We start from the raw sequence: 16,018 nt of genomic DNA on the forward strand, positions 1-16,018 counted from the left end.
CCAGGATAAAAAAGTGCCCAATCATGGTAGGCGCACTGGTGCCAGGACTAGAAAAAAATGACAGTGTAGACTCCTCAAAATACGGAAACATTCTTACAATGGGGCCAGGCCACGCTCGGGGGGGGTGCCCCCCCCCCATTGTAGAAGGAAGTAGCAGTCCACAAAAATTATAAAAATCGATTGGTTAAGAAGAGCCATAAAGACAATGGAGTGGACTATTGAGGATAAGAAAGAAATTATGTATTGTTACTATTACGTAAAATGCCCAGAATTTCCAGACAAGATATACAAAATGATTAATAGAGAAATTAAAAGAAGGAAAAATACTTCCGTAGGAAAAACTGTCAGAAGCTTCAAATAAAAATTTGCTTTCGTTAATACAACAGATTTTTGAAAAACAGTATATAGATCAATAAATTTTGATCTCTTTGGAAAAAGAAGCATCTGAGGAAGTGAGAAAATATAAACAACAAAACCTAGAGATATTTGAAAAATATAAAAAAGAAATATGAAAATGGGAAAGAGATGTGATATGGTGCAATATTTATGCAAAGGAGAAAGCCAAGTTAATTAATATAGAGAAGGCAGTCTCAAAGATATTTGAAGAGAAATACAGGCAAAGGCATCCAGATATGGAAAATTTCACAATAAAAAGATTAATAGCACAAAGGTGTAATGTAGAAAAGACGATTAGTAAAGTAGAAGTTAAAGAAATAGAAGTTGAAGTTATGGAGTGCCTGTGAAGTGAGGGATTTAATGCAGAAGGTCTAAAACAGACTACATCACAGCATGATGGAGTGAGTCCCCAGAATAAGGAAAAGCAAGAAGGTCAGGAGACTTGTGAAGAAGAAATATGGACATGGAAAAGGAAAAGAGATTTAATATGGTGTAATATTTATGCAAAGGAGAAAGCAAAATTAATTAATACAAAAAGAGCAGTACCAAAGATATGTGAAGAAAAATATAGGGAAAGGAATCCAGATATGGAAAACGTCACGATACAAAAAATAAGAAGACTAAGAGGAAAAGTAGAAAAAGAGATTAGTAATGGAGAAGTCAAAGAAATAGAAATTGATGTTATGGAACAGGTGCAAATAGAAGGATTCAGTGTAATAAGTCGAATACAGAAAGCACCACAACAGGATAGAGCAATGGATATCCAAATTAAGGAGAAACTGGTGGAACAGGAAGCAATTGGTCAGGTGCCATATCAAGATATCTTGGAGCCTTCCACAGTAAACCAGTATAAACATTCACTTGAAGCTAGACAACAAGGAAAGGAACAGCAAACTGTGGAAACTCTGATGCAGTCAGTGTTTAGGAGTGATAGGCCAGTGAGTTCCCATATGACATAACAGATGACACAGGATGAAATTAAAGAGAATGTGCCACAAGAAAATGCTATAGAACTTTCTATAGAATGTTTGCAGAACAGAAAACAAGGGATGTGCCCTCAGTATGGAAAAAAAATGAGTTAAGAGAAGAGTTGCTTGACTTAATAGACAAAGACAGCTATATCAAGATCAATGAGAGAAATAGACTGCAGAAGGTTAATAAAACCCCAAAAGCCAGAAGCTTGATAAAACAAACACAGTAATTAGGACTGTCCATAGAGATCCATGCGATATAACAGAAGTAAACAGAATAAATTACTGTACTGCTAAATTAATAACTGATAAAGTTCTACCACAGAAACACAGGGTAGCACGGGAAAAGAGGAGAATTGACACCGACAGAGTTTAGTCATTTAGAAGAAAGTCATATCAAAGGATCATTTGTTGTTAAACAAAGTTATAGTGGAGAACTTTAAGAAGGGGAAGAATCTAAATATGGCATGGATTGACTACAAAAAAAGCATTTGATAGTATCCCACATTCATGGATAAAAAGAGTGCTTAAAAATGTATAAGATACACCCTACACTGATTGTTTACATTATAGAAACCATGAAACAGTGGCAGACCACTTTACAATTAAGCCATTATAAAGGACAGATTATTATCCCAGGGATAAAAATCCAAAGGGGAATACTCCAGGGTGACTCTCTGTCACCGTTGCTATTCTGCCTTGCCATTAATCCATTAAGCTGATTGCTTAACAGTTTAGGCCATGGCTACAATTTGGCTTCTAGAAAACAACAGTCTGACTTCTCATCTTCTCTTTGTCGATGATTTAAAACTGTATAAGCTCATCAGATGAGGAACTGAAAGCACAGCTGCAGGTTGTCAAAACTTTTCAGATGATATTGGAATGTCATTTGGTCTTAATAAATGTGCAAAAGCAACCTTTAAAAAAGGAAAACTGCAGCACCAGGAAAACAACAGTTTGGGACAAGAATGTGATATAAAAGAACTTGAGCAAGAGGGAGTGTATAAATACTTGGGAATTAATGAAGGACCAGCAATAAAACATGAACAAATGCGAATAAAGCTCAGTAAGGAATACTTTAGAAGACTTAAATTAATCCTGAAAACAGCATTGACATCTAGGAACAAGATCCAAGCCATAAATCAATTTCTTCTTCCTGTCCTAACTTATAATTTTGGAGTGATTGACTGGCCCCAAAAAGTGTTGGATAGATTGGATATTTAAACAAGAAGGATGCTTCATGCTCACCAAATGATTTATAAAAATCAGTGTATACCAAGATTATATATTCCCCATTCTGAAGGAGTGATGGGCCTCCTTGAAACTGATTACATGTATAGATCTGCAATCGTGGGACTCCACACATATCTGCTGACCTCACAAGACCCAAATGTAGTGAAAGTTTTGAAACATGAGGAGACTAAATCTAAGATGACATCTCTGCTTAATTTAGCAGAAGCATATCAACGTCAAACAGGAATGGCAATTAGACCAGAAGTGGATAAAAACCAGGCAGCAACTGAATGTGCTAAAAAACAAAAGAAAGAATATAAGGTGAAGGACCAGATGAGAAGGCAAGAAATGTGGAAAAAACATAAATATAGTTGCAAGTATAGAAAACTTCTGGAAGAGCCTCATGTTGCTCAAGAACAAACGCAGGAATGGTTAAGCAGAGGTGAATTCACATCAAGAAATGGAATGTTAATATTGGCAGCCCAAGATAGTGGGCTACATACAGGCTGGTTTACAAAGTCCATTGAACATGTGGGAGAAACAGACATATGTAGATTTTGTAAAACCGAATTGGAAACAGTCACACACCTTGTTGCTGGTTGCGACGCACTAATGGCAGAGGGACTATATACTGAAAGGCATAATAATGTGGCGAGACTGTTACACTGGAGATTGTGCAAACATTATGGTATTGTTATGGTATTGAAGTGGTTGAAAAATACTGGAAACATAAGCCACAAAAAATCATAGAAAATGATCTAGTTTATATCACATGGGATCACCCAATACCAACAGTTCAAAAGATATAGAAAACATTGATCATTGAAATCGCCACACCTAGTGACTACAGTGTCTTGTGTATAGAGAGATACAAAGTCATAAAATACCTTGATCTGCAGGCAGAAATGAGAGCCATGTGGAAGAATGATACCTAGACAGTTCCAACAGTAGTAGGAGTAACTGGTCTTATAAAAAAGACTTTACAATCATATTTAGATATGTTACCAATTCATGTAACACCATACGAATTGCAGAAGGAGTCCTTACTGGGGACATTGCGGGTGCTGCAAAGAGCACTTTTAGCTAACATCAAAGAGTGAAACAATGCTAATTTCATGAACTTTAATCGTACTTTGACTTAGGAATGGGGTCCATTCCTGTCATGTTATTAGAAACCCAAAATACTTGGAGAAATTAAAAAAGAAGCGACATTTCTTAAAGATTTCAAAATCTGAAACTACAAAAATCAAAATGACTAAAACAATGTTTGTGGAAGGAGGGACTTCACTCTCTGCACCCCCCACCCTTGCCAATTATATATAAATTCTACAGCAGGTACCCAGGACCCCTTGGAGATGACCATGCTTGTTGGAGAAGGGGATGCTGACCATCCTATACATCAGCACAAACAGCATTCAGTGATCTGTGATATCTGTTCTGCAGGCATGAGTAATTTCACACTGCAGCAGTATCATAACTATGTCACCGACACAACTGGTCATACCAAGATGAAAACACAATGGATTGATGGACATGGTGAATTCCCATTGTCCCTGAATTGGGAAACACGTACAGTGGCAATCCCTGGAGGTGTGGATGTCAGTACCAGGATGGGCCAACCCCCACATATCTCAGTAGGAGATACACCAGTTAGTATGACATATCACTTAAGTAGTAATGCACTTAAAGAGAGTGTAGGCTGACCATACTGTCCCACTGCTTACTTGTCTTCACAGGAATATCAAGAGTATAGCAAAGGCAAGATAACAGAAGGAAGCATGTTAGCACTGTACTTCAGATGCTGCATGAACACTCCTGGAACATATGCCACAGTGCACATGTGGCCTCATGTAATTTTATTTTGATATTTCTATATTGTTTATTCACAAGGCAGAATGGTGCAATGGTGACATATTTACAGGATAGTGCATGCTAAAGGTCTCTCAATAAAGGGAGAATGTATGGCCATACTTGGAGATGAGGCCATTGCTATACATTTGGAGTACTCACCACTCATGGGCAGGGAGGGTCCTCCCACAGCTAAGAGCATCAGCAATACTGCCCTTGTAACCACCACAGCAGATGAGTTTGCTGCATCAGATGCAAGTAAAACTACCACAGCACATCCTTTCAGGGTTGCCCAGAAATGTCACGTCACACTTGGCATGACATGTCTTTGGTACTTGAGATTAATCAACATACATGCAGAAATTCATCCACGCACAATCTGCTACTGCACATTCCAGTATGGTGCAATCTGCTACTGCACATTCCAGCATGGAACAATCTGTTACTGCACATTCCAGCATGGTGCAATCTGCTACTATACATTCCAGCATGGAACAATATCCTACTGCACATTCCAGCATGGAACAATATCCTACTGCACATTCCAGCATGGAACAATCTGCTACTGCACATTCCAGTATAGGACAATCTGCTACTGCACATTCCAGCATGGAGCAATCTGCTACTGCACATTCCAGCATGGAGCAATCTGCTACTACACATTCCAGCAAGGAACAATATCCTACTGCACATTTCAGCAAGGAACAATATCCTACTGCACATTCCAGCATGGAACAATATCCTACTGTACATTCCAGCATGGAACAATATCCTACTGTACATTCCAGCACAGAGCAATCTGCTACTGCACATTCCAGCATGGAGCAATCTGCTACTGCACATTCCAGCATGGAGCAATCTGCTACTGTACATTCCAGCATGGAGCAATCTGCTACTGCACAGTCTGGCATGGTGCTGACTGCTGTGTTGCATGGCATTCAAGTACATGTCATGCAGCCTAGCAGCAGCTCCATGAGGCATCTAGTCCAGGGAGGGACCCAATTATGATGGTCTTATACAGTCTATGGGATCACACACTGCCTTCACTGCACCTCCATGCAGAGGCTTTCCAGTGTCACCAACAATGCCCATATTGTCGGTATTGTCAGGCCAGGATACATTCAAGGCAGTTTACAGAGGCCCTGGTAGGGTGTACACTCCACATCAGAGTTAGAAGGTATATGCTACTCTGCTACTACTCACTGTGGGCAGTGATTGCCACCCACAGTGAGCCGTAATGACTCTCAACCACCACTGGCAGAGCATCTTACCAGAGGACACCATCTTGGCACTGATCCTGCAGTAGTAAAACTTTCTAGCCATGGGAGGCCCAAATGCAATAAACCAATACCTAGCACATGAAGGAGCACAAAATCATGCTGTATCACCTTCACAGATAGTTCAGGGAACAGTTACCAGGGCCTTATAATGGGTCATTCTAGAAAGGTGATATCCGGTATGGCCTTTCTGAGGTTCTGATAAGGGCCATGACATTACCAGGACAAGGCAGTATGTATTTTCAGGCACAAATAAAGGCTCTCACATGTAATTTTCTTCTCCAGTTTCAAAGACTTGTTCAGAATGATAAAGTGTGTAAACATATAGAACTATATACATCAAGTTAAAATACATGGCGATAAAAAAGCTAACACAAATACTGAAAAAATTCCACCTGTGATAAAAGTCTATAAAATACATCAAGCAAATATGTTGCTCTTCTTTTTCAAACTGCTATTAATTTATACAGATTTGTTTAATCTTGGTGCCTTTACATGTTCCACAAAGGAATATGCCATATATGCAATGCCCAGAAAAACCTTGATTTTCATATTCCAAGCTCTGTGAGATGTTAAAACCACTAACCTGATAATAGTTGCACAAAAGCAAGCTAAAATCAAAAATTAAGCACATCAACTCCTCCAGTGAACCACCAAGATGCAGCCAGGCAACAAAGTATCAGTTAACAATACTCCGAAAGAATGATACGCAAGTAAAAAACAAAATGCATTTAATAATCTAAGCACTTTCACCCTCTTCCTAAAGCCTTCCTCAGAAATAAAAAAATACATACATTCAAATGTTTTAAATACATCTTACATACACTAGGTAACCTATCAGAACCATGAATTAATTAACAGGAAGTCTTTCTTAAAGACATCAGGTATGTACATCCACTTTTAAAAAAGTTATTTCAAAAACAGTACATCAATACAGCATGTTAAAAACTATATACACTATCTATTTACAATTTAGCTGCCCTTTCTTTAAGAATACAGTTCAGAGAAATCATATTGTTTAGTCAAGTTTGTTATATCTTACCGTAACTCCGAGTGCAATTCTTTTCGTTCAAGAAGAAGTTTGTCATTTCCTCCCCTGACTGTTGTAAAAAAAACTGTCTATTACAAAGAACAAGAATCATTTAAAGTTTGAACATTCTAGGAGGATGGTTGTATAATGTATTAGTATTTTACATTTCTTAATTTCATAAACATGTACATAAATTCGCTCTTTAAGTGTTCAAGTTGTTTCTCCTATATAGAATTCAGGGCATGAGATACAGGTTGCTAGATATACGACCATTCTTGTTTTGCAGTCACAAATGCCTGTGCAAGTTAGAGTCTTGTCACAGCCTTCTACAATGGCATAAGGACTGTCATTAATAAACTTACGATATTTACAAAAGCCACATTTCATCATTTTTGATTGACTAGCTCTTTTGTTGGTATGGTTGTTCTTTTCAAAATGTTTTGAAGTTCTCAACCCTACTGTACGTAATTTTAGGAAAAGTACCCAATAGTCATTTATGTTCCTTCATAAAAACAACATCCTATGTGTTTTGTAAATTTTTATAAGTAAAGGTGCTTGATAGTTGTATTCAGTTATCACAGCACCTAATTTATCTGCGTTTTTATTGTTGTGCAATACCACTAAATTTGATTCTGTCTGTGTCTATATTGTTTAAAAAAGAAAAGATTTCTCTTTCCTTCCACTAAGTATCTCTACTTTAACTTCCTCAATTAACGAGTCAGGGTAACTTCTCTCAAGAAACATCCTACATAGTTTTACTAACTCAACCTCAAATGCCACATCCTCTGAAACTAATCTAGAGAGATGGACCATTTGCCTTTTAACTAGGTTTCTTTTTTTGGTGGAAAGGATGACAACTTTGGTAGTGTAACAATAAGTTTGAAACTGTGTCCTTCCTATATATGTTAGAAACATATTTCTTAAAGACACAATCCTTAGAAATGGTAATGTTTAAGTAATTAATATCTTTGTCAACAGAAGATGAAAATGTCAAAAAACTGGAAGCATTTAGTTCTACCAGAAATTCTTCAAAGCTCACAATATCTCCAGCCCACAAAATCAGGATATCATCTAAAAACCTGAAGTATCTAACTATTTTTTAGAAGTTTGTGAAGTAAACACTTTATTGTGTTCCCGATCTGCAAGCACACGATTAGCATAACTTGGAGCACATCTTGGTCCCACTGCAATTCCTGTCACTTGACAGTAAAATTCACCATCAAACTAAACACAATTGATTTTTAATACTATTATCAAAAACTCTACAATAAAAAAAAGATTTCACTGGTGAACTTGGAACTGTCCTTTAACATGTTACTGAAGTTTTCCAACCCTAAGTCATGTGGAATAAAAGAAAACAAATTGGCCACATCAACAGTAACAAAAATGACATTTTCTTTGAAATGAGTGCACTTCAACAATTGTAACAAATGCTAAGAGTCATGTAAAAGGTTTTTCTTTTTCAACCAAATTTTTAACCTGAATGTCAACATATATAGCAAGAGGCTCCATTTCTGACCTGCTAGCTGCCACTATTGGTCTAAGGGGGGATTTTCTGGATTCTTGTGGACTTTTGGTAAGCCAAATATTGATGGAATAGTTGGTTTGCCCACTCTAACCAATTCAAGAACATCATTGGACATACAACGTTGAATTACCAAATCATGCAGGCTATAATCTGTTTTAGCATATGCTATGGTAATTTCATTTCTAGATAGCTGTCTATAGGTAGTAACATCATTAAGTAAATCTAACATTTTGATAGCATAAAAGAAAAAAGTCCATTATAAGTGCACCTCCTCCTTTATCTGGTTTCATAACTCGATTGTCTTTGTTACCTTTAATTTGGACCAACAACTCCCTTTCTTGAGGGGTTACGCTATCTGTACATTTTTTGTACTCTTAAGTAAGCCTCCCAAATTGTTTTCACATATTCTCTCAAATACTGACACAGTAAGATAATTAGAGGGCATAAATGTACTCTTCCTCTTCAATGTAAGTAGTGTGTATTTGGGGATGGGGGTTGTTCACAAACAACATTGTCAAATTTAACTAGCATATAGTTTAATTTAAACTGTACCAATACATTAACACAGTCTTGATTAAATGTAGGAATAAATGTGAATCCTTTTTTAAATAAACATGATATGTTTTTAAGTACAAATTACTATAATTAAAGACTTTGAAGCCGTCCTTAACAACAATAGTGCACAGTAGATTATAAAAAAACACATTAAGGTCAATTAATGTCCCATTAAGTTTTTCTTTTTGTTCTGTCCCTTCCTTGTATGTCTCAGTGATTTGGGAGATTTAATCTGGTGATTCCCAAAAGGAGGACTTTGAAGGGCATGCCTAAAGGATGGACTCTGTTCATTGATCACACATTCCCCATTTTTAAAATGATCAAATGTTCTTGTCTCATTGGGGATAAAAGGACTGGTGTTTAATTAATAAATCAACCTCTTGCCCTTCATTGAATGCACTAAATAATTTGCTGTTAATGAAACGCTTTGGTTTGGGATAAGCACGCTGTTCATCATATTCCTGCTCATCTCTAAGAAGCTTTTTTTGCTTTCTCATTTTGTTCTTTTTAACCATATTGTCCACTCTGTTAAAAATCATCAAGTATTCTTGTTTGTATGAGAGAAAAGATGGATCAGATTCAATACTGCTGTTAAGCTGTAACACTTCTATTTCTAGGAGCTGGATTTTATGTTGATTGCCCACAATTAAAAGTTTCATTAATTTTATACCTGTTCTATCAAACAATTCAATTAGTTCACAATATACACGGGTGTTAACCATAATATCCACAGGGTATTTACAAAATCTTAATCCTCTTGGCACTCATTTGGATTTTATACATTCCGTCAAGTAAATATTATCTAGTTGTAAATTTCTATATTTCACTTCCTTCAGTTCCGACACCTCCATTAAAAATTCAAATGCAGCCTGCCAACTACGGACAGTGGAACACAGAGCTAGATGCTGCAACCTCACTTCCTGAAACTTGTAACCTGGTAACAGTTGCACAAAAGCGAGCAAAAAAACAAAAATTAGTCACCTCAGCTCCTCCAGCGAACCACCAAGATACAGACGGGCAATAAAGTATCAATTAACAATATTCCAAAAGAACGAATGATACGCAAGTAAAAACAAAATTCATTTAATAATCTAAGTGCTTTCATCATCTACCTAAAGGCTTCCCCAGAGATACAAAATACATGCATTCACATGTTTTAAATACATCTTAAAAAAACTAGGTAACCATGAATTAACAGCAAGTCTTTCTTAAAGACATCAAGTGTGCACATCCACTTTTAGAAAAGTTGTTTCAAAAACAATACATTGATATAGTATGTTAAAAACTATATACACTCTGTTTACAATTTAGCTGCCCTTTCTTTACGAATACAGTTCAGATAAATCATATCATTTAGCCCCTGTTTCTTTATTGCATCTAACCGTAACTGCCAAAGTAATTATTTTCATTCAAGAAGCAGTTCATTTCCTCCCCTGTCTTTTGTAAACACTCTGTTTATTACAAAGAACAAGAATCTTTTAATGTTTGAACATTCAAGGCTGTGTTTGTATAATGCATTAGTATTTTTACATTTCTTTATTTTCATAAACACGTACATAAATTCACTCTAAGTGTTCTGGTTGTTTCTCCTATATAGAATGCAGGGCATGAGCTACAGGTTGCTAGATATACTGCCATTCTTGTTTTGCAGGCACAAATGCCTAGGCAAGTTAGAGTCTTGTCATAGCCTTCTACTGTAGCATAAGAACCGTCATTAATAAAGGGTAAAAGTGTTTAGATTATTAAATGCATTTTGGTTATTACTTGCATATCATTCGTTCTTTTATATAACCTTTTCCCCGGCTGCATCTTGGTGGTTCACTGGAGGAGCTGAGGTGCTTAATTTTAGATGTTAAAACCACCCTTAAAAATAAATGTGTTTTGCCCTTAATCTATTTGTTAACCTATCAAAATAATAAAATATATTCTAGTGTTTATAAAAAATATTTTGACCGTCATAATTGTCCACTGGCATTGGTAAACACATTCCTCCTTATTATTTTTATTTACTTCATAGTGTATTGGTTTCCTTAAAATAGGGGAAAACATCAATCCTCTTAGAAGTAACTTCTTGTATTATCCTGTCAATTAAAGAAGTTGGATATTGCTGTCTATGAACAACTGTTTAAGTGTCAAGGACTGCAAGCTGGACATTGTCATCAATTCCCCTAGTGATGTGGACATTTTCCAAGAAGGTCTCACCAAAACAAATAACTGGTGCCAGAAAAATGGCCTCAAACTGAATGCCAAAAAAGCATCATCATCCCCTTTGGGGAAAGTGACGTCCCGACAAATTAGCACATCAATAACAAGGTCCTAAGCATGCAATCAGTTATGAGGGACTTGGGCACCCAAGTTAATAGCAAACTGACTTTTGACTAGCATATTGCCTCTGTTATATGGAAAGCTTTCTACATGGCCCACCTCATTAGTAAGGGTATGTCATCCAGGGACAAGGAGGTCATAACATCCCCGTATTCTTCCCTTATAAGACCCATTATTGAGTGCAATGCCCCTTTCGGTATGTAGCTCACAAAGCACATGCAGCAGCTGGACAGACTACAGAGGTTCCTCACCAGGAGAAACCAGGGCCTCAAACATCTACCCTACATAAACAGGCTAAAAGCCCTGTCCCTCTACTCAGTCTCATACCGACTCCTCAGAGGTGACCTCTGTCTGGCATACAAAGCGATCTCAGACCCCGCCTTGATCGAACTGCATTTCTGCAAGTCTAGCTCCACTTGAGTAACCCGCATGCTCAATATCAACCTGGTCTGTGACATCAATAGGACTTGCTGGTGGGACGGATTTGTGTCCCAGAGACTCCTCCCTTCTGTGGAATAGATTCCCTCTCCATGTCAAGTAGAGTACCTCATTAACCCTTTTTATGCACAACCTGGATAACTGGATGGGGAACAGAAAATACACCCCTGGGATTCAACCTCTGTCCCTGCTGGACAGGGGCATCGGGTCCTGTCTTGTCAGAACATGGATTCATTTCTTGGCTCGGCTTGTAAGGGCCTCAGGGCCAATAGCCTAGTAACTGCCTATGATCCTATGAAGTGCCATGTCATCAGACACCAATCATGAAACTCTTACAAACTGCCCCTTAACAACATTCTGTAGACGCTGTCCGGTTTGATTCTCAGCTAGAGCGTCTTATTTGTGGAGATATGCATGAATGGGCATACCTTCGTTGAAGGTTGTGCATCAGGGCTGGTAACTCGGCATGTAAAAATCAACTACCAATCATTAGCGGACCGGAGTTCCTCTGTGGTGACCCCTAACCGGGGAAAAGCCGAAAGACACAAATTCATCTCAGATAATTACTGTTATAGTACAAGTATGAATTGATAAAGGTGGATTTCCTACTAAATAAGATTTAAATGTGTTCATGTATATGTTCTTATATATTTTGATATCAAGACAATTGATTACATCCAAAGAATAGTCATAAAAAAAATCTAAGAAAGTTGGTACCAGATCCCAAGTAATACAAAAAGCATTTCAAGGTTGATAGTCACCTGTCCACAAAATAAATAAATAAATCATCCAAATAATGAGGGTATGGACTAACATATGAGAATATTCACATTTCAATACAAAATTGTACTCCCATTTGTAATTGTTTACTTAGCCTGGGAAAAATTCACCATTCTGGTATTTCAGCTTTCACAATTTTCCTCTCGCGAAAATGAAGTTCGATTTATATGAGGTCCGAGGTTTAGAAGTAGATCCATATATACATATGGTTTCACTGCAGAATCCTGAAATATCACAATCCTGAACTTCATAACCCTGAAGCCCAAAATCCTGAAAACCCAAAATCCTGAATCCCAAGACTGAAAACGTACAGGACACAAAGAATGACAATAATCCAGTACAAGGAAACAGAGAAACACATACAAGAGAAAGGAAAGCACTTTTCACCAAGTATCGGCAGGGGGGAAAGCCCCCCTGCACCCCCACACCCCCTGCTAATTAAATACATTAACTCCAAGATTGCACTCCACAGAAAACAATGGCAAACATACCATCACATGTTTCATGACTGCCTGTTGTAACCTTAGTAATGTTCCCTTTTAACTTGCTATACTACAACATAACTCATGATAGTGTAGTGAAGTGCAGTCTTGGAGTTGATGTATTTAAGTAGCAGGGGGTATGGGGGGGCTATGGTGGGTGCAGGGGGGCTTGCCCCCCTGCTTATATTTGGTGGAATGTAATATGGGTTGTGTTGTCTATAGTCAGTATATGTATCCTGTGTGTTTTCAGTCTTTTGGGATTCAGGATTTTGAGTTTTCAGAATTATGAAATTCAGGATTTTGAGTTTTCAGGATTTTGAAATTCAGGATTGTGATATTTCAGGATTCTTAAGTGAAATCATACATATATATATATATTCTCTTTTATTATTTTAAAGGAAACATTTACCTATCATCAGATGACACACTGAGCCATCTTAATTTGAAAATCTACAATAATTTTTTAAGTATTGATGACAGGATTATGCACATAGCAATGATAATGAAGAACAAATAATTAAGGCTATAAGGGTTGTTTTACTTGTAGATATCTGGATATTAATTTGGAGTTTCTTATCAATGGGTTACATTTTAAGGCCTAAGGAAGTTGTAACTGATAACAAAACGCTGTTGTGTGAGATCTCAGATGCACTTGTATTAAATATTGTACAGAGCAAACTTAAAAGGCAAACTAGAAAAAGAAGGAAAGAGTACAGTAAGGACATCAAAATATCTCCTTAACTAATCCAGTAGAATTATTATTTCTATGGAAAACAAAATCAGAATCCAAAAGATTTATTTTTTAATTATGTATATGCATCATAACCCTGACTTCTTTTAAAATGTTTATGAGGTGCTTTTAAAGAAGGAAGCATGGTTATTTTTGTTTATGGTAACTTGCAACCTCATTGCTTAAACAATGACTTGTTGAGAAAGTGTTTGTTATTCAATAGTTATGGTTAGATATAGTTCATACTGAATTGGTTTATATGCCCTGAGCACTTTATAAATCTGCTGCCCTCTTGACTATTTTTCAACCTAACAGGATATTTAATTACTTATTATAGATAATATTATTAAAAGAATGAATGTTTGATAATGTTTTAGAAGCTTTTAAGACATTTTGCCAAGGCGTTGCTTGTTTAGAAGGAATAATAAAGTTGCTTCTTAAAGCTCCACTACCAAAGTGCGATACATAAACCAGGAGAGCTGAGCACTGCAGGCATTGATACAATGATTAGTGACACCGCCTCCTTAAATTACCTCTGTCTGTGGGAAGTACAGGGTAGGCAATATTTCCTTGCAGAAAACAACCTGCATCAACTTGTAAATGTCCCAATTAGGCCTAGTCATATAACTGGTAAAAATTGACTACGAATTTACTACTTGAACTTTTTGTTACCGTTATTCCCCCTAGATCAATTCCATTGCTACCCTACCAAGCCTTCAGTAACCATCGACCCATACTTACTTCGCTTAGCTTCGTAGGTTCATAAGTGTGTACTAGGCTAATGGCCCTGGAGTGTTTACAAGCCTAGCCCATAGGATTACCCTGGCATCGTGCCACCCAACCTTAGTTCCTAATGCCTCTGTCGAGCAGGGCCACTGGAGTGATCCCCGGGGTGAATTTTTTATTTCCCATCCACTCATCAAGATTTTTCTTGAAGAGGGCCAGTGAGGTGCTCTGCTTGACATGTATAGGAAGTCTATTCCATAGCATGGGCAGTCTCTGGGTTATGAACCTGTCCCTCCAGCATGTTCTGATTGTGGTAGTGAGGTTGAGGTCTCTGGAGTTTGTGGTGCGGAGGAATTGTGATTTCTTTAGATGCAGCATTCCTAACACAGGTGGGTCAGACATGGCTTTGTAAGTCAAGTAGAGATTGCCTCTAAGTAGGCGATATGAGACAGAGAATAGTTGGAGTTTTTTGAGTCTGCCTATATAGGACAAGTGTTTAAGGACTAGGATCCACTTTGTGAGGTATTTTTGTGGCCTCTCCAGTTGTTGGAGGTGTCTAGTGAAGTACATGCTAAATGGGGTGTTGTACTCGATGATTAGCCTAATCAAGGAAAAGTAGAGGGAAACAATGACTGCTTTCTTCCTGGATGCAAAACCCTTAGTAATGAAATGTGCCACATAGAAGGACTTTGTGACCACAGTGGCAACGTGGTGGTCAAGAGAGGTTGCTGTCAACCTGTGTTCCCAGATCTCTTATAATGCCTTCTGTGTTCAGTGGACTACCATCAATGTGGTAATTCAAGGGAACCAGGTTTTTCCCAAAGGGGATGAAGACACATTTTGTGGCATTGAGTTTAAGGCCATGGTTCTGACACCAGTCGTTGGTCTCATTGAGGCCTTTCTGTAGGATGTCAGCATCACTTGGGGAGTTAATAGCTCCCAACTTGCAATCATTTGCGAACTTTGTCAGCCAGAGTCCCTTCGTGTTGGCCTGGACTTCAGAGAAATAGATACCAAACAGGAGAGGACCCAGGACCAAACCTTGTGGGACTCCACTCATGACTGGTCGGCAGTCTGACTTGAAGTCAGCTACCTTGACACTGTAGGTTCTATCTGTGAGGCAGTTTGCAACCCACCTAGTGATATAGGAGTTGATGCCTACCTTAGTAAGTTTCTCTATGATTCCTGAGTGGGGAATGGTATCAAAGGCCTTGGCCAGATCAAGGTAGGCTGTATGAACCACCTTACCTTCATCCACAGCTCTAGTGACTGACTCAAAGAAGTCAACCAAGTTGAGCAGGCATGATCTGCCCTTCACAAAACCAAACTGTGTAGGATCCAGAGTTTGGAGAGTCCCTATATCCTTGTTCATTAGGTCCATGATGATGCGTTCCATAGCTTTACATATCAGACTTGCCAGGCTAATGGAGTGATAGTTCCCTGGGTCTGTAGTCGCTCCTCTTTTGTGGAGAGGAATGACTGTAGCAGTGCACCATTCGGTGAGGACAAAGCCCAAGGTGAGTCAGTGATTGAACAGGGCACACAGATGAGGTGCCGGTTCACTCTGTAGTTCATATAGAACACAGCCAGGGATACTGTCAGGTCCCATAGAAGCTGTATTCTTGGCCTTGGACAGTGCTGTTTTAACCTGTGCAGCAGTAATACTGGGTGCCTGGCAATCTACTGGTATTATGATTGG

At 38.0% G+C, this 16,018-nt stretch overlaps 2 protein-coding genes across 3 annotated transcripts in view; both read right to left on the minus strand.

The window, feature by feature from the left end:
* MEST overlaps window positions 1-16,018 on the minus strand; it is a 425,711-nt gene that overhangs the window by 383,686 nt on the left and 26,007 nt on the right. The gene's annotated exons all lie outside the window — the stretch shown is intronic.
* LOC122815076 (keratin-associated protein 4-3-like) lies at window positions 4,790-5,359 on the minus strand. The gene has a single exon (XM_044087320.1). The coding sequence runs from the start codon at window positions 5,357-5,359 to the stop codon at window positions 4,790-4,792; it is 570 nt and encodes a 189-aa protein (XP_043943255.1).

The sequence above is a fragment of the Protopterus annectens genome, chromosome 11.part0 (genome assembly GCF_019279795.1).
Source record: "Protopterus annectens isolate FY-2018-M chromosome 11.part0, PAN1.0, whole genome shotgun sequence".
Taxonomy (NCBI): Eukaryota; Metazoa; Chordata; order Ceratodontiformes; family Protopteridae; genus Protopterus; species Protopterus annectens.

Coding starts and splice junctions, on each gene's coding strand:
- LOC122815076 (XM_044087320.1), bottom strand. CDS start 5,359: ATGCCAGACTGTGCAGTAGCAGATTGCTCCATGCTGGAATGTACAGTA.